Here is a 26,866-nt window from a genome sequence, read left to right on the forward strand (position 1 = left end):
TACTATCACACATGCAGAACAAGCTCTATTAACATGTATATAATATGCTACTATCACACATGCAGAACAAGCTCTATTAACATGTATATAATATGCTACTATCACACATGCAGAAAATGTTCTATTCACATCTATTGAACATGCTCCAATCACATGTACTGAACAGATTTTTTTCACATGTACAGAACATGCTCCAGTCACATGTACTGAACAGGCTCCATTTACATGTACTATACACATACCTCCCAACTTTTGCTGGGAGGAAAGAGGGACAGTCACGGCAATGTGCCACGCCCCCATAGCCGCATTACCTATTACCATTATATAGGAAACAAATATTCCCACCAGATCTTCACCGCATAGTGACTTATCCCCCCCTTATATAATTACTGCATAACATCCACTATACACACAGCAGTTCTCTCCCTCAGCAGTGACCATATAGCGGTAGATGAGGCTGTACACCTGCAGACCTTATAGGTGATTATAGTGCAGTTATTTAGTGACTCACAGGGGACGTATTCTCTTGTTGATCACTTTTGTGTTTCATCGCCATCATGCACGGCCATCTTGAAAACCTCTCCGGCCATCTGCGAGACAAACATTTTAGGCTCCTGTCTCCAGTATCATCCTCATCTGCTTCACAGTAACTCTCTGTGCCCCATATGGTACAGACCCCTCTGGGCCTCCATATCCCACTGTAGTACCCCCCCCCCTCCCCCTAGTTAATCTCACTTTAGTAACCCCCCTCTCCCCATAGAACACACTGTAGTAACCCCCCCTATAGTACTGTAGGTCCCACTGTAGTACCCCCACCCCCACCCCCACATAGTACTGTAGGTCCCACTGTAGTACCCCCACCCCCACATAGTACTGTAGGTCCCACTGTAGTACCCCCACCCCCACATAGTACTGTATGTCCCACTGTAGTACCCCCACCCCCACATAGTACTGTATGTCCCACTGTTGTACCCCCACCCCCACATAGTACTGTATGTCCCACTGTAGAACCCCCCACCCCCACATAGTACTGTAGGTCCCACTTTAGTACCCCCACCCCCACATAGTACTGTATGTCCCACTGTAGTACCCCCACCCCCACATAGTACTGTATGTCCCACTGTAGTACCCCCACCCCCACATAGTACTGTATGTCCCACTGTAGAACCCCCCACCCCCACATAGTACTGTATGTCCCACTGTAGTACCCCCACCCCCACATAGTACTGTATGTCCCACTGTAGTACCTCCCACCCAAACCCCCTATAGTACTGTAGGTCCCACTGTAGTACCCCCACCCCCACATAGTACTGTATGTCCCACTGTAGTACCCCCACCCCCACATAGTACTGTATGTCCCACTGTAGTACCCCCACCCCCACATAGTACTGTATGTCCCACTGTAGTACCTCCCACCCAAACCCCCTATAGTACTGTAGGTCCCACTGTAGTACCCCCACCCCCACATAGTACTGTATGTCCCACTGTAGTACCCCCACCCCCAGATAGTACTGTATGTCCCACTGTAGTACCCCCACCCCCACATAGTACTGTAGGTCCCACTGTAGTACCTCCCACCCAAACCCCCTATAGTACTGTAGGTCCCACTGTAGTACCCCCACCCCCACATAGTACTGTATGTCCCACTGTAGTACCCCCACCCCCACATAGTACTGTATGTCCCACTGTAGTACCCCCACCCCCACATAGTACTGTAGGTCCCACTGTAGTACCTCCCACCCAAACCCCCTATAGTACTGTAGGTCCCACTGTAGTACCCCCACCCCCACATAGTACTGTATGTCCCACTGTAGTACCCCCACCCCCACATAGTACTGTATGTCCCACTGTAGTACCCCCACCCCCACATAGTACTGTATGTCCCACTGTAGTACCCCCACCCCCACATAGTACTGTATGTCCCACTGTAGTACCCCCACCCCCACATAGTACTGTAGGTCCCACTGTAGTACCCCCACCCCCACCCCCTATAGTACTGTAGGTCCCACTCCTCCCTCTCCTCTAGGCAGACCCATCCCTGACAGAAAATAATAAAGATACATACTCACCTAGTCAGGGATCAGTCACAGAGCTTCTCCAGCTGCTGCTGAGGTCACAGGTCAGGGACAGAGCAGGAGAGAGCAGACAGCCTGACACACAGCCCCTGCCCCCGCAGCTCACAGCTCCAGCCCCGCGGTATCTGCTTTCATCTTCTCTCCGTCTGTCCCTGACCTCTGACGTCATCAGCAGCAACGTGTAGGGGACAGACAGGAGAGAGGAGACAGAGTGCAGGTACCGCGGGGCTGGAGCAGAGAGCTTCCGGGGCAGCAGCTGAGCTGTGTGTGAGGCCGGCTGCTCCAGAAGCTCTCGGGACGGTTGGAAGGTATGACTATACATATTCACAACATGCTTCATTCACATGTAAACAAAAACCTATACGGTCATGTAATTTACTGAACAATAAGAAATGATGGCTTCATGTGAAATACTTCATATGAGATGAAAAATAATACCTCCTTGTAAAAAAATAAAATAAAAATCGTAATTTTCCTGAAAACCTGCATGGTGTTGTTCCTCTGGAGGAGGGGGTCACCTAATGCAGGGCTTCTCAATTTTATTCTACTGGAGCCTCACCCAACAGAACAAGAGAGTGCCTGGGCCTCACCATCTCTGGTATAAGTCCATTTAAAAGCTGAAAACAATGCTAGGACTACCTTTCACCCATCTCCCAAAGTACTAAATAAATTAATAATGTTGCTAAAATTGAGATTTTGGAGGGTTGTGCAGATCATAGTTACTTTGTAAAAACTAACACCTAGGGGGCGCCTCACAGTTTGAGAAGCACTGACCTAATGTAATTGTCAGTTTACTCAGACACTTCCAGGAGGACAGAACACAGAGGAGAGCTATTTTTTATTTTATGGTGAATACAAATATTTACTGAAAGTGACAGGTCAGGAAAAGGGACGGATACTAATTATTATTATTATTATTATTATTATTGTTATTGTTAATACTACTACTATTTTTTAAATCAGAGATTGAAAGGGTAAAACAGGAAGAAAAAAAAAAACACCCGCCTATCTATCACATATCTATCTATCTATCTATCTATCTATCTATCTATCTATCTATCTATCTATCTTCTATCTATCTATCTATCTATCTCCTATCTATCTATCTATCACATCTATCTATCCATCTATCTATCTATCTATCTATCTCCTATCTATCTATCTATCTATCTATCTATCTATCTATCTATCTATCTATGGGCCCTTTTACACAGAAAGATTATCTGACAGATTATCTGCCAAAGATTTGAAACCAAAACCAGGAACAGACTATAAACAGAGATCAGGTCATAAAGGAAAGCCGGAGATTTCTCCTCTTTTCAGTTCCATTCCTGGTTTTGGCTTCAAATCTTTGGCAGATAATCTGTCAGATAATCTTTCTGTGTAAAAGGGCCCTATCTATCTATCTATCTATCTATCTATCTATCTACGTAAAGATGTTCCGCAGCACACCAGCATAGGTGAATAAGGTGATTATTTATTGCAAGTAGTACAAAAATACAGAGAGATGCGACGTTTCGACCCTCTCACAGGGTCTTTATCAAGCATCTCTCTGTATTTTTGTACTACTTGCAATAAATAATCACCTTATTCACCTATGCTGGTGTGCTGCGGAACATCTTTACGTATTATTGGGGATCCCCAGGCCGGGGGACTGACTTTGTACAGCACCCGCTTCATCAAGCTCTGGATGTGCGGCTTTTTCCTCTATCTATCTATCTATCTATCTATCTATCTATCTATCTATCTATCTATCTATTTACTATCTATCTATTATCTATCTATCTATCTATCTATCTATCTATCTATCTATCTATCTCCTATCTATCTATCTATCTATCTATCTATCTATCTATTTACTATCTATCTATCTATCTATTTACTATCTATCTATCTATCTATCTATCTATCTATCTATCTATTATCTATCTATTATCTATCTATCTATCTATCTATCTATCTATCTATCTATCTCCTATCTGTCTATCTATCTATCTATCTATCTATCTATCTCCTATCTATCTATCTATCTATCTATCTATCTATCTATTATCTATCTATCTATCTATCTATTGCTGGGTTTACACGGAACGATTATCGTTTGAATTTGCACAATAACGATCGAATTTGAACGGTAATCGTACCTGTAAAGCAGCGAACGATCGAAAGACGAGCGAGAAATCGTTCATTTTGATGTTTAATCTTGTTCTTTAATCGTCGTTTGTCGTTCGCAAAAATTTCAGCGATTTACACGAGTTCCGTGTAAACAGTTGTTGCGCGAAAGTCCGGCCGCTTGCAGCCCGGCCCCCCGCTCGCAGCCCGGCCCCCCGCTCATCCGCAGCCCCCTGCGCCGGGTCGATCGCCACCCCCGCCGCTCCGATCGCAGCCGCGATCGCCACCCCCGCCGTCGCTCTGATCATCACCCCCGCCGCCCCAATCGCCACCCCCGCCGCCGCTCCGATCGCCACCCCCGCCTCCCCAATCGCCACCCCCGCTGCCGCTCTGATCAGGATCAGGAGCACTGATTGGCTGAAAAGGAGCCGTTCCCGGCTCTCCTCTTCAGCCAATCAATGCGCTGAAGAGGGGAGCCGGGAATTTCGAAGACGCGGAGCAGGTAATGTATGCTCGTGGCCGGGGCGGTGGGGGCGATCAGAGCGGCGGCGGCGGGGGGTGATCGGAGCGGCAGCGGGGGGCGATCGAGGCAGCGGCGCGGGGGGTGGCGATCGGAGCGGCGTGGGTGGCGATCGGGGCGGCGCAGGGGGCTGCGGTTGAGCAGGGGGCTGGGCTGCGAGTGGGGGGCCGGGCTGCGGGCGGGCCAGGCTGCGAGTGGGGGGCCGGGCTGCGGGCGCGCGATCGCAAAACGATCGCAAAACGATTTGTCCGTACGATACATTGTACCGTCTCAATGCTGATCGTTATGACAAAAAAAAACGTTACTCCGACATCGTTAATCGTACGATCAGGCCAATTATTGTTTCGTGTAAACCTAACATATCTCCTATCTATCTATCTATCTATCTATCTATCTATCTATCTATCTATCTATCTATCTCCTATCTATCTATCTATCTATCTATCTCCTATCTATCTATCTATCTATCTATCTATCTATCTCCTATCTATCTATCTATCTATCTATCTATCTATCTATCTATCTATCTCCTATCTATCTATCTATCTATCTATCTATCTATCTATCTATCTCCTATCTATCTATCTATCTATCATCTATTATCTATCTATCTATCTCCTATTATCTATCTATCTATCTATCTATCTATCTATCTATCTATCTATCTATCTATCTATCTATCCCCTATTATCTATCTATCTATCTATCTATCTATCTATCTATCTATCTATCTATCATCTATCCTCTATCTATCTATCTATCTATCTATCTATCTATCTATCTATCTTCTATCTATCTCCTATCTATCTATCTATCTATCTATCTATCTATCTATCTATCTATCTATCTATCTCCTATTATCTATCTATCTATCTATCTGTCTTCTATCTATCTATCTATCTATCTGTCTGTCTGTCTATCTATCTATCTATCTATCTATCTATCTATCTCCTATCTATCCGTCTATCAATATGCAGTGTTATCTGATATATATATATATATATATATATATATATATATATATATATAGTGTGCCCTGTAGGGAGTACATACATGTATATACAGTGTGATGCCTGCACAGCTGTTACCAGCGCTGAATTACATCTGATCCACTTTCCACCCATAGAGAGAAAAACACCCCCCTCCCTGTACATTCACTCCCCCCGCTCTTCTCCCTCCCCTCCACATCTCAAGGGGATCAGAGCAGAACGCACCACAATTCCCCATACGAGAGGGGAGAGGGAGGCAGATTGGAGGAGCCCAGCTCGGTCGCTATGCACTGTAGCTCTGGGCAGCTGCACACAATCCCCAGCATTTGCAGAGTCTGCATCCTTCCCATCCTCTCCCCTGCTCGCCCGCCTCTCATGGTCTATTCCTGGTACCCTATTTAATTCCCTCTACTGCTGCATCATATCTTGCTTGACACTAGTTCAGCTGTTATCCTAATAGGGGAGAATCCCCTCTCCCCTCCATTCTCTCGCCCGGTTGGAATTATTGCAGTTCCTTGTGTGATTTTTTTTTTTTTTTTTTTATAACGCAGTCTGTATCTTCTCTCTGGAGAATCTGGCCGATCCTCATCTTCTAATCTGTCCCTCCTGGCACAGGCGAAGAAAATAAACCAAGATACTTTGTCATTAAGGAGAGAAAGAAAGGGACGGATCATACCGGAAAGGTTTTTGGCCATTTGACCATCATGTATCTTGCAGCCATCCTGCTCCTGACCCTGGCTGGTTTCACAGGGGCTAATGTGTCCGAATATGACCGTAAGTACCCCCTATGATCAGCCCTATTCTAGATACTGAGGAGTCTGCGGTGGACTCCCCCAATGTGCTATGTGTTTATGTTCTGTCTATGTGGATTATTATAGTCGGTGACCATTGGACTAGTGTATCTTCGGAATGTCTTCTCTTTGGCTTCTCAATGGCACGTTCATGATTCCTGTATGGGTGCATGCATACGTATACATGTATGTATTTATAGTGTATCATTTCTATATACATAGACACACGCACCGACTTAATCAGCATCTATAGCTATTTATATGTATATACCTATTTATATGTATGCGTATGTCCTCACCATAGACCAGAAATGAGAAGAAGACCTTCAGCCCCTAGACTGTAGATTAGGGTTACGCTCAGCTGGATAATGTAGGGTACCTGCCTTAACCCCTAGAATGCTGGATATAAACACAAGGAATCTGTATATTAATTCCCCTCCTCCCCCGTATAGTAATGTCTTGTGCGTGAGATGTTTGGGTTCGACTTCACGGGGGGAAGGACGGGGCTGGAGGTAGCGCAGAGGACCTCTTAATGTATGCAAACACACCCTCTTCTGGTATATAGAACAAATTGCCACCTGTACTTTATAGGCTTGTGAATGCAGCGAGACAATACATCCTGCTCAAGGCAAACACTAAAGGCCGTGCTACTATTGAGGTCTGGTCCCAAGAGCTTGCACTCATCTTTCCCGACCATATCGATTTGACTCATCGGTCGTGTTTACTCTTAACCAATTCATGTTACGTTGTTGCCGTCTGCATAATTTAACCCCTGCTGAGCGGGTGGACAGGGGCCATTGTTTACAGTGGATGTGGGCTATAGGAAGGAATAGCAGGGACGCGGAGGCACATAACTTTGCAGCCGGAGTCGGACATTGAAAATATCTGAAATGCCGGGCATGGGACGCGCGCCAGGACGATTAGCGGGGCAGATTAACAAAAACTCTTTTGTCACGCTCATTTTTTTGTGCTCCCTTGTGTTCCTAATGCCACATTCCTTTTGACGGGGCTCTGGGAATTTCTTTATTTTTCGCTGGGTTAATAGGGTCAGACAGTTCTGGAGGAGATACACAAAACGGTTTGTTCAGCGAATCCCGAACCCAATAAACAAAAATAGGATTTCCTGTGAAAACTCATTACGAGTGTGTAAATAATGACGGAGGGGGGGGGGGCTGTTAACCATCTCACTGCTGGATAGACCAGTCATTTTATCGCATTCTCAACAAATATGCGGCTACGGTAGTAAATGATGGAGATGAAGGCAGCACGGTGGATTAGAGTGCTAGCTCTTCATCTTGGAGGTGGAGCAAGATTTTGTTTGTGTACAATACCAGATCTTATTACAGAATATCATGTCTCATTATACAGTATTATGTCCCATGATACGTTCACCGCGCCCCCTCCTCTCCACCGGAAACCTATCTCCAACATCTCAGGGGGTTGGTTATCAAATACATCGCTGCATTAAGTATAGACAGTTTAGAATTCACTGTATCTCATTTTAGGTTATTTTCTACTCTCCCCCGGGAGGACTGATGGGGTATATATATATATATATATATATATATATATATATATATGGTATACTAAGGCTCTCATGAATGATGTGGAATAGCTCTACATAGATAACTAGCAGCAAGCACCCGTCCTTGCCACAGACAGGTCTTGTGATATCCATGGTGAGGTCTATTCCATGGCGGAGTTATATCTTGACCGTCCGAGACTCATTTCGGGATTTGTAGGCTTTTTGTTATCAGTGTACCCAATGCTGAAGAGCTTAATGGACGTCTTGGCATTGATTGGTGGGATTTGCTTGGACGGTATTGTCAGTGTTGTGACAGGAGTTATTCTTGAGGTTACTCCAATGGGAAATCTCAGAGTACAATGTACATGAAAAGCCATTATCCTGTATCCTAAGGGGCAAGTATGCTGTGTTACATGTGACTGTATGTATGACGGTATATCTTCCGTACAATAAATCCTGCAAGGACGTCCCAGTATATATCAGTAAAAGTGCCAGTCACTCCCTCATCTAGTAACTTTCCACCTTGGCGGTGGATGGATGGGGTTAACGCCCCATCCCAACGTTATGGTACGCCTTTCTGGTTCTCGCTGAACCCTGAGTAAGAGCTCTCCCATACAATGGGAACTATTGTGGTACACAATTTACTGCAGCTTCCAAACCTGTCACCTGTCAGGACATGGCTTCAAACTGACAGCCCGGCAACCGGCTTTATGGAGAAACGTACGGTTGTAATGTACGGAGGTTCTGCCCGAATGGTTGCTGTGTTCTTCGTAGGGTCATAGACCTCTTGACAGATGAATATACTGAGAGATGGCTGTATTGTTGTTGTTTATGCGACTCATCCATACCAGCATATTATATGGTGATATACTTTCGATTCGCCCACAGTGGGTCATGGAAGGATATGGATATTTATTGCATCAGTAGCCTTCAAGACCTCAAACATACATGGGGTACAAAAATCTCAATTGACATCTATGTTACTAGCCCACATCTTTCAGAGGGTTGTCGAATTTTACCACCCCCTTATGTGGACCTTGTGAGGTCATTGGTGCCTGTGATGGGGTACTACAATGTGGGGAAAACACATAACAGGAAATCAATGGCTGACCATGGTACCCATTGCTTACACTGAATATCCTTGTTAGGTGAAAGCTGGATGTAACTGCACATAAAATACAGAATAGCTGTCGTAATGACCTGTGTGACTATTGTTGGCTATGAAGGAGTTATTTTACTAGCGTGGTAGAGTTTCCATAGCTGGTCTGAAACTTATACAAGTGGGTGAGGCCAGATAGTGATTTAGCCCTGGAGCCCCTAAACGAATATTTGGAGAATCCTGTGCTGCTGGGCCATACACATATAGTAAGTTTCCTTGTGTATTCAGCCTTCTCTCGTATGATGAATGCAAATCCTGATTTGACCAAAGCTGTCAGATTGGATCATGAGACGCCCGATCAAGTCATGATGTGCGACCATGTTATAGACAGAGAAATACGACAGTATTACGCTAGTGTGAAACGTGCCTTAGGATAAGTTTGCATGTGGCAGATACGTTGCATCCATTTCTGTGACTGTAAAATGTATTCCATACATGTGAATAGGGCTGTTCTGCCGCACATGCATTGATTTCAACAAGCTCCATTAGGATAACTTTAATAGCCTAAGAAATTTCTGCAGCAAACAAGCCACGTGTGTATATGGCCTTTGCATTGATTCACTTATGGATCTGTGAGCTGGGTGTAGGGTTCACAGTACAACTATCCAGGTGATTCAAGGGGCCCAACCGTTGACACTGTTGAATGGTGTTTTTATGTTCTGGTAGGTCATGTGGCTTAAGGCAATGTTCTTGAGTGATCTTACATACAGTATGTCAGCACTGCCAAAACGGTGCCTAATAGAGTACTGCAGCCCCTCTGGACATTGCTGGAGGTCTGAACTCACTGAATGCATTAAAGAGCTCATCTGATCATTTTTGTGAATTTCCCCTTCAAGGATAGGGCTACATGAAGAATTTTAGAAAACTCTGCAATCCACAAAATTTAATAAAACTGTGTGTATTTATTCAAGCCGCAGCTGTAACTCAATGGTTAAAATCAATCCATAGTCTTAGTGCAGCCCACGCCTAAAGATTTTTGCTTAGTTGGCCTTAAAGGGGTATTTTCGTCTTAAATCGTAAGGAGATGCCATCCCTTCATGATTCAATTTCAAGGACCCATATTGATCCTGGGAATAACGTCTCTTGGACTATCCCTGCACAATGGTGCCTGCCATCCACCTTGCAGGGAAATGCAGCACAGCTCCTTTAATAGGGACGGCTGAAGATCCCTGTAGGCCTCGTGCAGGTCCGCAGTGGTGCCACCCAACAAATATGTGGGGCAAATGCTTAGATAGAAATTCCTTACTATAATATAGCTTCCTTGTCCCGTATATTCTGCCAGAGCTTTATGCCATACAACATATTTTTATCCAGTGTATGTTACTGTCTACAGGGCTTCCATTTTTCTTCATTAATTCAGGAACCATATAGCCATCAGTAAGCAGTATGGCTGCCTGGTCGGAGAGACCTGTTCAGCTGTGCTGTATAGAAAGGTCACATTGCACTTGACATGGTGTATACAATGACTTCAGGCAGAAATCGTTCACACATATTATTAATTATAGTCCACGGGCAAGAGAAACATCTCATATATCTATTGGATGTATTGGATTATCCATTGATCTGTTACCTCTTTTACTCTATATTAGTGAAAAACTGTCCTTTTTGTAAAAATCTGACTATCGATCCTCCATCCTGCCCTATTCTACAAATCTACTGCGGACAGTCAGTAACCATATGCCTATACTGTATATCCCCGTGAGCAGACACTCGTTTAATGGGTTTTCTGTATCTCTAGTGATGATCTGTGCAGCTTTACTGTTATCTATAGAAGGCCGCAGTACCGCAGCCTGTATAGGGCCTAAAGCTAATCTCCAGTCCAGGATTGGAAGCCACATTGGAACACAACTGTGGACTAATGTTTGGATAATGTTTTTGCATATGTGTCAATGTTTCGATTTTAATCTTTTTTTTTTTTTTTTTACAAAAATGGCCAAATTCACTTTTCTGTATACAGCACATAAATGCATGCTATAATGTAAGTCAATGGAAAGCAGAAGCATACTTTAGCATCTGTTTTTAGCATCCATTTAACAAATACATTTGTATCTCTTTAAACAGTATAAAATGTATATGCTAAACATACACAAAGAATGCAGTGTGAACCTAGCCTAACTTTTACCTATGTGTCTCCATGGTTACAGACTACAAGCAAACCCTATGTGTAGTCTGATCGTATATTTATGGAGACTGGTGACCTTATAAAGATATAAATGTCACTTTAATGATATGTTATCCCACTACAGAAACTGGAATGGGGGTATATAAATTTATTTCATTTATAGTATATAGTGATGAGCGAATACTGTTCGATCGAATAGATATTCGATCGAATAGATATTCGATTGAGTAGTAAGGTATTCGATCTATCGAATATTATCGCATAGTTCGCGGAATATTCGATACATATTCGATAAGCGTTCAAATCCCCCAGCTTCCAGTTTTTACCTCCAAGTGGTCGAATAGATGTTTTTCAATAATCGAATACTTGTTCCCATAGACTTTAATGGGATCGAATATTCGATCGAGTATTCGAATATTCGGTAGATATTCGTACGAATATCGAATATTCGAATATTTCACTATTTCCTCATCACTAATAGTTTAGCATTTTTTTCTTAATCTAAATGGTGTAGAGAGAAGTCATGTGCTGCTGTTGCGTGGAAACAGTACTGTAAGAGTAAGGCCCATTTGTTCCATACATGTTGCGCATCTGTGTTGGGGCCGTGATCTGCAAAAAAATAGGTAACCTATTGTGGGCCCCTAGTTGCAGCCAAATCACCTCTCCTGAATAAAGTGGTCCATGCTAATGTGGATGTTTACAGAGGCACATCTGAAGTCCTGTCCATAGCTGCGGGTCCATGGCTAAGGGGAGGGCTAAGGATGTGTAAATCAGGAGTAAATACAGAAAACACAAGAAATCCCATTTCCTAGTTCAGATATAAGGAAATCATGTATAGGTCCCCTTGAGCCAACTTGGTTCACATTGTTTAATGTATGGCTAATAGAGATGAGCGAACTCGGTTCGGGTTCGAGTCGATCCGAACCCAAAGTTCGGTATTTGATTAGCAGGGGCTGCTGAACTTGGATAAAGCTCTAAGGTTGTCTGGAAAACATGGATACAGCCAATGACTATATCCATGTTTTCCACATAGCCTTAGGGCTTTATCCAACTTTAGCAGCCACCGCTAATCATATGCCGAAAGTTCGGGTTCGGATCGACTCGAGCATGCTCGAGGTTCGCTCATCTCTAATGGCTAGCTGTAGTTCATCTATGTGATCATAGTTGATCTGAAACAGCCTTTTCCTGGGCTATAGCTTTTGCTACAGCTCAAAAATGGCTAAAAACAGCTTCAAAAAGCTCAAAAGCAAAAATAGTAATAATAATAACAACAATAATAATAAAAAATAAAATAGCTGTAAAAAAAATAATTTTTTTTCTTTAAATAAAAAAGAACAGACCTTTATTAGCCGTAAAATGAGCTCAGAAGTGGTGTATGAACATAACCTAAAGATGAAGGACTCCAACTAAGGCCTAAAGGGCCTTTCCAGCTCCACACTGAAGTATCTCTCCTCTTACAACTCACCAGCCGCAGATTGTTTTCCCCTCAAATCTTGTTAACCTCTCAGTAGTAGCGCACTTATCACAGATTTAATCCATTTCTACCGTTTCTGCCTCAAAAGTTAACCATCTAACGCCATCAAGTTCTGTTTCACGTAAACGTCATTCCGGGATCGGTCATTCGTCAAACAGCCGATCTGTCATCTGACTCTTAGGGTCAAATAACTTTTCCCCCTTTGGTGCATTTAAAGGGTTAATTAGGGTAATGAAAGGACAGATAAATATGCAGAATTTATACACGCCGTAGCTCAGACAAATGCTGTTATCAGAGGAATTTTATTACCGCTACTCTTGCATCAATTTGATTTATTCAGTCGGTAAGCATGTCGTAAAAATTTACACATGTAATAAGCGCCATCCATCTCCCGGATGCAGTAATTAGCTGAAGTTCCTGAACTAGAGAGGCTCAGGATCTGAATTGTCACCTCGAAATATTCCACCCATAATCGCATTACAAGATGTGAAGTTGGAAATTCCACATGAAAGGAGCAGGAATAAAAAAGGGATAAAGGCGCCACATACGTGTATTACGTGGCGATAAATTCATTTTACACAGGTCAACCGGGTTAATGCAGCAAAATCATTTACTTTCCGGTTTGCAGCAGATCCGTCCTTTGCAGAAGACTTGCGGCTCGTCAGGCTGTCCCGTTTACGGTAAACCTGATTACTTCAGCTCTATTTTAATATTTGTATTAATTATTCAGGGAGACACTGCAGATGTACAATGAAATTTTTTCTCCTGACCCGGAAAATACATTATGCATTGTGTTTAAGGAAAGGCCTCCTTACATATTACCCGACAGTAGCTGTAATTCAGCCAGGGGGGCCTTTGGGGTATTGTGGGTATTATTCCCCCTCATTGACCTCGAGGACCATGAAAAAATTATAAGCCAGCAGGGATCTCCATTCTCCTGTTATTACCGCTCTAGCATGACGCACTGTGCCGCAATGTATTGCCTATGCAAGCCATCATGCTCTTCTTTACAAGCATTGACATATCTCTCTAATAAATATGATAGTACACACTGTGATTGATATCAGAGGCACAATCAGGCTTATAGATTTGTAGATTTGGTCACATTATACTCTTCTGTGCATGAGGCCTGTCGCCCAACTCATCTTACTACTTGTAGTCATGTAACTTCATTATGGCGCTGTGGCATTGATGTATGAGCACTGAAGGGGAGTAAGTGGAACGAGTAAAATTTAATGCATACGAACAGTTCTTTGTTCTCTATGTGAATTATAAAAATATAAACAAATTTAAAAAAATTTAATGTAAAAAAATCCTTTCTGTTTGTGTCTGCAGCTATTGGGGAGCTTATGTGTCTTCACGGTTACAGACTATATTCCATATGTGTAGTTTGATCCGGCAATCACATTTTTTTTTTTCCTTCTGTCTGCTTCCTTTTTTCATCCTCCAGAGAGCAGGTGAAGTGGAAAAGCACATGACTGCGGGATCAGACTGTGAGTTTGCGTAGTCTGTTGCCATGGAGACTCATAGGCCTGCATGGGATCTGTGTACACAAAAGACTTTTTTTTAACTGGCTGTTTAAAAAGTTGCCTCCATTTTTACATTTATGACGCTCTGAAGCAATCACAGATGTTATTACTACTCTAAGGCCTCATGAACATAAGTCATAAGCGCATTGTGCTACAATGCATTGCTTATGCAGGGCATCATATTCTGAATTAGTAACATTGATATACACCGCTAATATATATGATAACACGCATTACAATGATGGCCACATTACAGATCCATGTAAATCTTGTGAGCCTTAGGTCTATGATTCACATGATATTACTACTTCTAGTCATGTAAGTTCGTTATGGTTCTATGGCATTGATGTATTCAACCTCCATAGGTTAAAAAAAAAAAAGAGAGTGCAGATGGAATGGAATAACAAATGACTGCTAAATCAGTCTGTGTTTGTAGTCTGTTACCATGGAAACTCTTCGGCCTGCATGGTGTCTGTGCACACAAAAGTTTTTCAGTTGATGTACTGCTACTTTACATGTCAATGTACCCTACCGAGACCTTGAGCCACTGAGTATCTTAAAGTGCCCCTCCAATTACAATTTGACACTGGTCATGGGGTGATTGTACAGCAAAGTTTCTGTACAACTCACTGAAAGAATGGCGCATGGGTCCCATTGTGTATAAATGGACACCCTTTTCAGGGTTGTACGGTTGCCTTGACACCTGTACCACCCACATTGCACCCTCTTCGCACCTCATTCTAGATCGTGTGGGAGCTCAGAACTGGAGAAACTCTTTACCAGGCTGCTGCATGGGGACTGAGCCATACTTCCATATGGTGGACAATGCCAATGGTTATCTCGTGTATGCTCATTTCATCGTAGAAGCCTACAATACTCATTCTGGAGGCAACAGGCAATTTGACTGCTTAAAAGTCCTAGTTAGTGGTCACAGTTGGTCCTTGAGGTTCCTCAGCTTTATATGGTTGGGGCCCTCTTTTGCGCTGGAGCCCAGGAGCTTTTCCGCATCTGCATACATATGTATTGCTCTTAGCATATTATTCCTAATCTAACAGGAAGAGAGTATTTTTCTACAGTTACTGAAACTTCACACACATAAGAAATGGTTCTAGTTTATAAGCTGTCAAGATGGAGCACAGGTGATTGTTGAAGGGGTGAGTCACTTGACTGATACTTTTTTGTGGAAGAAAGCCTTTAATGCCGTACATGTGGAATAATAGAATGCAATAAAACACAAGGTAAGCGCTCACAGCAACGCGAGGCACAGAGACATTAAACAAACAGTTATATGTGAGCGTCATACTAATAAGGCGAGCAGTCCCCTAAGCGTCCACCTTGAGTGATGACTAATTATTTCTCTACTCTTCGACAGAGTCCTTTGTATTCATCATCGGGGTCGTTCTGTCTCTTATCTGCTATTACTGTCAGAGGAGATTTGTAAAAAGTAACGGGCATGGCTCCGGGGAAATCCATGGGACATGCCAACACTTGCCACTGTCTTAATGAATCTTAAGCATATGTAGACTGAGATCATAATAATATTTCATAAAGGAATGTAAAGATTGGGGACCGATTTCCCAGATGGTCTAAGTATCTGTGTCCATGAGGGGATCTTCACAGATGATACATTTTATGGTATACCAGTGTGTACGTGGCTGGCATAGATGCTTACACCCCTGATTGGAGATGGATCCCAGGAACACTTATATGGCTATACTGTATATACAGTAGAAGCTATCATAGTGGAGTTTATGATAGGCTTATTAAAGCTGAACTAGTGGCCAAAATTGGGTCCGTAGCATCAATTGCCATCTTGCCCTTTTAGATTTTTATTTACTTTTAGGCTAGGGTTACACAGTAAGGCCATGTTCACACAACGTATGTTTAGAATAAATCACGGCTGTTGTTGCAATTTGCAACAACAGCCATGATTTATGCTTAACATACGTTGTATTTGAATGAATGGAATCCCGGCCGGAGCGTATACACATAGGGGGAGATTTATCAAAGGGTGTAAAATTTAGACTGGTGCAAACTGCCCACAGCAACCAATCACAGCTCAGCAGGCTTGGATTCCGGTATACGCGCAGGCCGGGATTCCATCCATCCGGCCGCACAAAAGACTGACATGTTAGTTCTCTGCGGCCACTATTCATTAAAGCCAGAGACATGTCAGTTCACACAATGGAGAGTTTGGCTCCGGCCGCACGCTCCATTGTGAGCAGCTGTGAATTGGGAATTCACCAGAGATGAAGATTATCCCCATCCATGATCTTCAGTAACACCAGCCATTCCGTGATCCTAGCCGGGTCACAGAACAGCTGGTGTTATATACCATGTGTGAACATGGTCTGACTTTGTGAATAGCATCTCGCATCTCGCGCATCTCAAATATTTGTGTGAAGTCTGTGACTTGCTATCGTCTGGCTTTGTTACTGTTTCTATTTGCTGTAGATGTAGAATAAAACAGCCAAATATCAAAGAAGTTGCAAGCAGTTTGCAGTTGTATGCATGTGACTGATCGAGCCTGTAGTCCACAAAGGGGGTCCAATGTTCCATCGGTCCCTGCCAGCATCAACTTTCAGATTGATCACAGTGATGGGCACTGAATTGGACCATCTAATATGACCCTTAGAACCCTACTTAGAATCTACTTCAGTATGAGTTAGTGTCAGGGCCATATAGTGTGGGGCCATGTTCACATGTCGTATTAGACCGGGCGTTCCATGACACAGCCAGGTCACCGAACAGCCGGTCTCTGCCCGGATCATCCTGGCCGGTACTTAAGTACCGACCGGATGATCTTTCCACCCGGAGGGCTCTGATGGGGGAGCATCAGCGTGCGCCCGCATCAGAACTTGCCACAGCACACAATGAAGCAAGCGCCGCTCGCTTCATTCTGTGAACTGACAGGGTTGCCTACGGCCGCAATTCATTGAATTGCGGCCGCAGAAAACTGACACGTCAGTTATTTGCGGCCCCATACAGGATCCCCGCCGGAGCGTATACGATGTGTATACGCTCCGGCCAGGATCCCATAGAAGATAAGGCTATGTCCATACCGCACAAAGTACCGATGGCAACAACGGCTGTACTTTTACGTAGTGTGAACATAGCCTAAGGCTGGAAAATAATAGACAGCAAAATGCAGTGTGAACCCAGTACAGTGGTCCCTCAACATAAGATATTAATTGGTTCCAGGACGACCATTGTACGTTGAAAATATTGTATGTTGAGACTAAAATTCTATGGATTGTGGTAATTGGTTCTGAATTGCCCAACCTGTCAAACCAAAATTAAAAAAAATAAGATTTTAAGGAAAATAAGGAGATAACTAATATGGATAAAGCAAGTGCCGCAGATCCTGACTGTCCGTAGCATTTTATGTTGAGTCTGGTCTCATGTTACAATTGTCCAGAAAGGACCATTGTATGTTGAAAATATTGGGGGAAATTTTTCAAACATGGTGTAAAGTGAAATTGGCTCAGTTGCCCCTAGCAACCAATCAGATTCCACCTTATATTTTCCAAAGAGTCTGTAAGGAATGATAGGTGGAATCTGATTGGTTGCTAGGGGCAACTAAGCCAATTCTACTTTAAACCAGTTTGATAAATCTCCCCCATTGTATCTTGAGGCCATTATAAGTTGAGGGATCACCGTAATTTTTTAGAGATCATACTATATAAGGCTATGTCCCCACATTAGAAACATAGCGGGGGAAAGGCGTCCGCCATAATCTGGGACCATACTTCTATCTTAAAGGTGTCCAGTCGTGTCACGGACACATCTCTTACTTCTTACTTCCCATATGATGCCCTATAAAGTCTAGAAGACCCAGCTTGTCTATGACAGCCCATGGTGTAATGCTTAATTTTCCATGCAGGATTATTGCTTTCTTGTACGATAACAGCTGGTCATGGGGTCCCCGTCAATGAAAATGGAAACCCCTTGTCATTTTTCATGTTGTTCTTTGGCAGAGATCAAAGCTTCTAAATGTGCCCTGCTGCTGCCGATTAAAATTATACTTCAAGGCACAAAGAAGTCTTACCTTATTATGGCCCACCAATCTGCTAATAAATGCGACTCTATCTGTTATGATTGATTACAACGCTGGATCTAATCGGGAGAAAGGGAATATTTTCTGTCTGCCATATCTGATAACATTATTTGCTGCTACAAGGTTTAGTCTAAACAGTTAACAGTCTAGTCTGGGGGTCTGTAACCATTTTGTGGTCTGGGGTCTGATAGTGAATACACTTTGTGTTCTGAATCTAGGATTTGGCTTGTTTAGGGTTTTTTCTTGGGTCTGTATTTATACTGGGCTCTGGTCTGGTGTCTTTATTCTGGGGTCTGTATTTATTCTAGAGCAGGGGTCTCAAACTCAATTTACCCGGGGGCCGCTGGAGGTAGAGTCTGGGTGAGGCTGGGCCGCATTAGGGTTTCTACAAGAAAAACAAGATAGCAACCCTCCATAGCCACTCCCCTACAGTCACCACATGCTGCTGACTGAATAGTACCCCATATAGTATCCAATCCCAATTATAGTGCCCTATATAGTATCCAATCCCCCCATATAGTTCCCCACATAGTATCCAATCCCCCCATATAGTGCCCCACATGGTAGCCAATGCCCCCATATAGTGCCCCACATAGTAGCCAATCCCCCCATATAGTACCCCACATAGTAGCCAATCCCCCATATAGTGCCCCACATAGTAGCCAATGCCCCCATATAGTGCCCCACATAGTAGCCAATCCCCCATATAGTGCCCCACATTGTAGCCAATGCCCCCATATAGTGCCCCACATAGTAGCCAATCCCCCATACAGTGCCCTATATAGTATCCAATGCCCCCATATAGTGCCCCACATAGTAGCCAATGCCCCATATAGTGCAACACATAGTAGCCAATCCCCCATATAGTGCCCCACATTGTAGCCAATGTCCCCATATAGTGCCCCACATAGTAGCCAATCCCCCATACAGTGCCGTATATAGTATCCAATTCCCCCATATAGTGCCCACATAGTATCCAGTGCCCCCATGTAGTGCCCACATAGTATCCAATGCCCCCATATAGTGCCCACACTATCCCACCTGACTCCCCCTACACACACTATCTCACCTTACTCCCCCCACACACACTACCCCACCTAGCCACCATCCCCACACACACACACACTGCCAACCCCCAGCCTTCCCACCCCCTAGCCGCCATTCCCTGGGTTACAATAGAATACTCACCAGCTTGGATCCGCTATCGCCGGTCGTGGGGCACAACTGCCGGGTGATGTCATTCCAGCCCGTGTAGACTAGAGGCAGGAGAGAGGCGCCGCAGGAGCGTGGAGCCGCCACGGCCGTCCATCTAATGAATGAGGGGCCGCATGACGTCACTGAGCAGTGCGTCCTCAGCGTGCTGTACGTCCGTTGGATCTGGTCTCAGGGGAGAGAGGGGGAGAGAGGGCAGTGCTGACGCAGTGAGTGCCGGGGCGGGGGGAATGTTCTGGGGGTGATCGCTGTCGGGCGCCGGCACTGCCTGCTGTAGTTTGACGTCGATAGGCAAAAGATTCGGGGCAGTGACTTTCCTGTCCGGGGCACTGGCCTTGAATCTTAATGCCTAGCGACGTCACTGGGTCGGGCCACATATAATGCGGGACACTGGGTGAGGTGGGGGCCGCAAACTAGTGTTCCGAGGGCCGCAGTTGGCCCGCGGGCCGCGAGTTTGAGACCCCTGTTCTAGAGTCTAGTCTGGTGTCTGTATTTATACTGGGCTCTGGTCTGGTGTCTGTATTTATACTGGGCTCTGGTCTGGTGTCTGTATTTATACTGGGCTCTGGTCTGGTGTCTGTATTTATACTGGGCTCTGGTCTGGTGTCTGTATTTATTCTGGGATCTGTATTTATTCTAGAGTCTAGTCTGGTGTCTGTATTTATACTGGGCTCTGGTCTGGTGTCTGTATTTATTCTGGGATCTGTATTTATTCTAGAGTCTAGTCTGGTGTCTGTATTTATACTGGCTCTGGTCTGGTGTCTGTATTTATTCTGGGATCTGTATTTATTCTAGAGTCTAGTCTGGTGTCTGTATTTATACTGGCTCTGGTCTGGTGTCTGTATTTATTCTGGGATCTGTATTTATTCTAGAGTCTAGTCTGGTGTCTGTATTTATACTGGGCTCTGGTCTGGTGTCTGTATTTATACTGGGCTCTGGTCTGGTGTCTGTATTTATTCTGGGATCTGTATTTATTCTAGAGTCTAGTCTGGTGTCTGTATTTATACTGGGGTCTGGTCTGGGGTCTGTATTTATTCTGGGGTCTGTATTCATACTGGGCTCTAGTCTGGTGTCTGTATTTATACTGGGCTCTGGTCTGGTGTCTGTAGTTATTTGAGGTTCTAGTCTGCTTTCTTTAGATATTCTATGGTCTGTTCTAAGATCTGTATTTATTGTAGAATCCAGGCTGTTGCCTGTATTTATTCCGGGCTCTGGTCTGATGCCTTTATTTATTCTAGAGTCTAGTCTGGTGTCTGTTTTTATTTTGGGTCCTGTATTTATTGTAGACTCTAGTCTGGGGTCTATATTTATTCTGAGCTGTAGTCTGGTATCTGTTTTTATTTTGGTCTCTAGACTGATGTCTTTATTTTTTCTAGAATCTTATATATATATATATATATATATATATATATATATATATATATATAATTTATTTATTTGGGTCTGTATTTGTTCTTGAGTGCTCTGTAGGGTCTAAATATTAAGGTTTGGTCTGGGGTCTCTATTTAATTGTAAGGGCCTTTTTTTCCCCCAATAAACAATTATCGTTGTTGCAGATTGCAACACTGGCTGTATTTATTGAAAGTGTGAAATAACATCTTCTATGGAACAACGCCCGCAATGTATACACGGCCGCACAAAATAGACTGTACACACAATGTAAAGTATTGGAGCGCGGGCACACCTGAAGGTGCCGGCATTCTGGTTTAAATAAAGTTATGTTCATCCGGCCGACACTGCAGTACCAACTAGGTGAACATCACACGGCCGTGTTACACAGCTGCCAATGTTTTTACAGTGTCTGAATGCAGCCTTGGTCTGTATTTAATCGAATATATCTGTATATATTCTAGGACCTATGCTTAGGCCTGCAGTTATTCTAGAATCAAGTCTTGGGCGTCTTGCATTTGTATTCATTCTACAATATATTCTTGGTTCTTGGGTCTATTTTTATTCAAGGGATTAGTCCTGAGCCTGTATTTTTTCTAGTCTTTGGTCTGTAATTCTAGGGTCTGGTTTAAGGACTGTATATAATTCATTGTCTAATCTTGGACCTGTGTTAATAAAAAGGTCTAATCTTGGGTCTGTATTTATTCTAGCGTCTAGTCTTGGGTCTGTATTCTAGTGTCTAGTCTTGGCTCTGTATTCTAGTGTCTAGTCTTGGCTCTGTATTCTAGTGTCTAGTCTTGGGTCTGTACTAGAGATGAGCAAACCGGGTTCGGGTTCGAGTCCATCCGAACCCCAACAATCAGCATTTGATTAGCGGGGGCTGCTGAAGTTGGATAAAGCTGTAAGGTTGTCTGGAAAACATGGATACAGCCAATGACTATATCCATGTTTTCCACATAGCCTTAGGGCTTTATCCAACTTCAGCAGCCACCGCTAATCAAATGCCAAAAGTTCGGGTTCGGATGGACTCGAGCATGCTCGCAATTCGCTCATCTCTAGTCTGTACTTAATCTAGCATCTAGTCTTGGGTCTGTATTTATTCTAGCGTCTAGTCTTGGGTCTGTATTTATCCTAGCGTCTAGTCTTGGATCTCTACTTATTCTAGCATCTAGTCCTGGGTCTGTATTTATTCTAGCGTCTAGTCTGGGGTCTGTATTTATTCTAGCGTCAAGTCTTGGGTCTGTATTTATTCTAGCGTCTAGTATTGGGTCTGTATTCTAGTGTCTATTCTTGGGTTGGTATTTACTCTAGCGTCTAGTCTTGGGTCTGTATTTATTCTAGCGTCTAGTCTTGGGTCTGTATTTATTCTAGCGTCTAGTCTTGGGTCTGTATTTATTCTAGCGTCTAGTCTTGGGTCTGTATTTATTCTAGCGTCTAGTCTTGGGTGTGTATTTAAACTAAGGCCTGATCTTGGATCTGTACTAACTTATGTGTAACTACTGACCCTGTGTAGAGAACCTGGGTGTAATTCAATGTATATTGAGCACCAACAGGTTCTCTCCATACTGTCACAACATCTTATATTTATCCTATTTATACTCACTACCGTCTGCCATCTTTCTCCATATCTGACTTGTTTTTTTCTTGCTTACGTACTGTTTTCCATCCCTTTCCCCTACATTGTTTGGCATCACTGTGTCATGGCAGCCTGAAAAGAGCTTAAAGAATAGTGTACGCCGGCTATTACTGCTAATTTTAACTAAAGACTGTTATTTCCAGCGTTTTGTCTTTAACATTTTCAGAGGCCTGCTCCTTAGTGAGGGCTGTGTTAATGTGACATTAAGTGAAATTAATGTCACACGGGTCTCTCCTTGTTCTGATTCACATCCCTTCAAGTCCTTGGCGATCTACCTCATTAACATTGTACTGTAAGTCAACGTATCCCGAAACAACGTCTGATCAAGAGTTAACATGCTGGTTGTGGAGGGCTGACATTAATGTGAGGGGTATTACCTTCTGTATAGAGATCTACTCCTTGTCATTGGGGAAGACAGCACTCTGGATACAGTGCCAATGAACGAGGTGTAGCAGCCTCTTTTCCTTTATATACACTAGGCTTCATGACATGATACCCTCTGTTCTATCTGTACTATCCTCTGATAACTGTGTCTATTGAAGTACCAGCTTGCCCAGGTGATCGGCTAAACACCTTGAGTTTGGTTGCCAAAGATCCTAGTGATCAGCAGATCCCCATAAAAGCTACCAATGGGCATGTTTCCATTGTAAAGAAAGTATGTTGTTACAGGGCGTCCATTTAGCGTAATACATGCCTGGATTAATACCCCCCATGAGTAGAATTGTATGGTGGCAAGCCCATTGGTATTGTTCCACATTGGTATGAATTGGAAGCTTTCCATGATGTCTAGTGGTCCCATTAAAGCGAAGTGCCACATATTGAAAAATATTCTTTGTTTCCAATCAGTTTCTTTTTTCTATTTTATTTTTAGCCCACTGTTATGGGGGCTGAGCTGTTTTTAACAGCATTTAGAGACATGGCTTACTGCAGTCCCCATGAACATAGAACAGACCTTATTTACTGGAATGGGAACATTTTCTAGGCATCCTCTGTGACCTGTGCAAACATCATTCCATTGGGAAGGGGGTCTAAGTTCTATGCATCCTTCTATTGTGAATGCTGGATTATCTATACACAGGAGGCAACCTTTTACTGTGATGATAAGGAGGACATAGTACAGAACAGGAAGTCTCAGCCTAGCATTAGGCTATGTGGCAAGAATAAAAACTGCAATATAGATAATAAAATAGAATATTACAAGAACAAAAAAAAAATCACCAATTAATAGTAAAAAAAATGTGTGTAACATAAAAAGGTAGATCATTTTTTGTTGACACATTGCTTATAAGTTTTAACTAGAATATTTGGTTGTAATACGTAAATCTCTATAGCTTCTCTGCTATCCCAATACCGTTTGTATCTACGTGCTATACCTACTATAGTGCTGCCAGGCAGGATGCTTTCCTTACTAGCCAATTGATATGCACCCGCTGTGCCCAGCAGATCTAAACCTTGAATCGCATTTAACTTTCTGTATAAAAGCTAAATGCAGGTATACTGTACGCTGTTTTAATCACTGCGTGTACCTCTACCCTCCTATGCCAGGCCTACCTGAAAAGTCTGTCTTTTATTCACGGAAATCAATAGAACTAGCCCGCAGCAATCCCATCTCCAGCAGTCTTTTTTTTTTACAAACAATGAATCTTCTTGACCGTGACTCAGAACTAATGATACTTAGACATGTCTAATCAAACCCTGATCAATACAATGTCCGCTGTACACTCCAGTCTCAGCACTGCCAGGCAGAGAGAATCGATTTCCAGGCAAAAGGTAAACTGGGAGGAGCACATTTCCAATGAGGGGTCATTACCCACCCATAATAATATCTCTGCAGCCGGTAAGGGATCAGCATGTCATCCATTATTCCTATTATGTATGTATGCAGAAGATTTATTTCAGATGATCTCTCTTTAAGCCTCTAGAACTAAGCCACAAGGCTGTTTTATTTCTTTATTTGGTTTAATCCATCATGAAAGTCAATATTCCATGAAATAATCTACAGTAATGACTTTACCATTGTCAGATCCCATTCAAAATGATAACTAATACATAGAGAGCAGAGATACCTAACTGGGTTGGGGCCAAGGGAAAGTCTCCTTTAAGACCATGAACTGTTGAAGTCCTTTATAATGATGTTGGTGGACGAATCTATGTGTTTGCTATTTATATAGCGTACTTTTAAAAAAAAAAAAAAAGCGCTAGGGCTTATTTTCGGGAAACACAGTATGCTCCTATGTCCCTAACCCACCCCCCCCCCCCCCGCCCCCCGCAGGTAGTCACTATATTTATACCTTTCTCCCCCTTGTATAGTTGTTCCACCGTACTGTACACATTCCCTCTCTGCAGGTAGTCCCTATGCTTCATACCTCCCTTGTTCCCCCATACTTTATATATCCCCCCTCTGCAGGTAGTCCCTACACTTTATACCTCCCTCCCCCCTCTATACTTGTTCCCCCATACTTTATATATCCCCCCTCTGCAGGTAGTCCCTACACTTTATACCTCCCCCCCCCCCCCCTCTATGGTTGTTCCACCATACTTTATATATCCCCCCATCTGCAGGTAGTTGCTATGCTTTATACCTCCCTCCCCCCTCTATACCTGTTCTCCCATACTTTATATATCCCCCCTCTGCAGGTAGTCCCTATACTTTATTCCTCCCTCACTGTAGTTGGCCCATGTCCCCCCATATTTAGTGTCCCCCACTGTGCATCTTTTTACCACTCCTGCCTCCCATGCAGCTTGTGTTGAACAGGTGGGGGCGGAGCATAATAAGTCTGGCACTGATTGACTGATGCTCAGCCACCCAGTGTCAGGTATCTGATCAGCTGACTGTAACCAGGGCTTATATTTTATAGTAAAGTCTATCTCAAAAAGCCTTCAAAATGTGACTTGGTGTTTTGAAGAATATTATGTATCTATGATTGGCAGGTGGCAACTTTTTTGTATTTGTAGTCACTTTTGCACCTCATCTCCTAAAGGAAAGTGGCTTCGGTAAATGTCTTTGACAAGGGGGAGTGGCTTTGACAAATGACTTTGGCAAAGGGGCAGCTTTTGACCATTGAAACTGTTATACAGGAGGAAGTATAAATTTGTAAAAAAAAAAAAAGTACAAATGACACATTCCCCCATTGTTTTTAGATTACAGAAGTGGATAAAGGTAGTTTTTCCTATTTTTGTGGCTTCCTTCAGATCCTTCATAGGAACTTTGCTGGTCCAGTTAGTGGATGCACAATTTGCTAGCTCTAAAAGGAATCCATTCTTGTAGCAAATTGACCTTAAAGAACCTTCTCTATCTGTTTATAGCCGGGATTAAGCCTGTTATATCAGCAGAACATGTGAGATCCCTCACCAGATGTCATGTGTCCTTCTATGTCCGTACCCTCATGCTGATGGATTAGTGTGTTAGAATTCACCGCAACTAAAAGATCTGACCTTTTAGGACTTATTGATAAAAGTGCCCCAGCTCCTTAAAGACATGCCCCTCTCCACTTCACACCACCAAAGCCTATGGAATGCATTCACTCTAAGGGTCTATCATCAAACAAAGGTCTTAAAGGGGTTGTCCAGCGAAAATCTTTTTCTTTCAAATCAACTGATATCAGAAAGTTATATAGATTTGTAATTTACTTCTATTAAAAAATCTCAAGCCTTCCCATACTTATTAGCTACTGTATGTCATGCAGGAAATGTTGTTTTATTTTCAGTCTGACAGAGTTCCTGTCTCGGCCAGAGATGTCAGCAGAGAGCACTGTCTCTCTGCTGACATCTCTGGCCGAGACAGGAACTCTGTCTCGGTTTTCTATGAATTCCCATAGAAAACCTCTCCTGCTCTGGACAGTTCCTGTCTCGGCCAGAGATGTCAGCAGAGAGCACTGTGTCAGACTGAAAATAAAACAACATTTCCTGCAGGACATATAGTAGCTTTTAAGTATGGGAAGACTTGAGATTTTTTAATGGAAGTAAATTATAAATCTATATAACTTTCTGACACCAGTTGATTTGAAAGAAAAAGATTTTCGCTGGACAACCCCTTTAATTCACATGACTACACTGAGGATTACTACTATGTCTTATAACTATGTAGGTTAGAAGACTCAGGTACATTCAGTTACCTAGGCTCCTTCACATATTGCCGGTATAGTATATTGTAGGCACAGATGCCCGCTTCCTACTGGCACCCACGTATTCACAGCCTGCATATTGTGTGCACAAATACTCCCTGATCTGCCAGCATAACTTTGGCACATGCACATTTACATTGCCTTCATACTGT

General features: G+C 43.2%; 1 protein-coding gene across 5 annotated transcripts in view; it reads left to right on the top strand.

Moving 5' to 3' along the window:
* The window catches only part of CADM3 (cell adhesion molecule 3), a 304,853-nt gene that overhangs the window by 9,842 nt on the left and 268,145 nt on the right, over nucleotides 1-26,866 (top strand). For all 5 annotated transcript variants that reach the window (XM_069949914.1, XM_069949912.1, XM_069949915.1 and 2 more), the window contains exon 2: nucleotides 6,248-6,470. In XM_069949914.1, the coding sequence (XP_069806015.1) occupies nucleotides 6,401-6,470 (70 nt within the window). In that variant the 5' untranslated portion in view covers nucleotides 6,248-6,400. The remainder of the gene's footprint in view (nucleotides 1-6,247; nucleotides 6,471-26,866) is intronic.

The sequence above is a fragment of the Dendropsophus ebraccatus genome, chromosome 13 (assembly GCF_027789765.1).
Source record: "Dendropsophus ebraccatus isolate aDenEbr1 chromosome 13, aDenEbr1.pat, whole genome shotgun sequence".
Taxonomy (NCBI): Eukaryota; Metazoa; Chordata; class Amphibia; order Anura; family Hylidae; genus Dendropsophus; species Dendropsophus ebraccatus.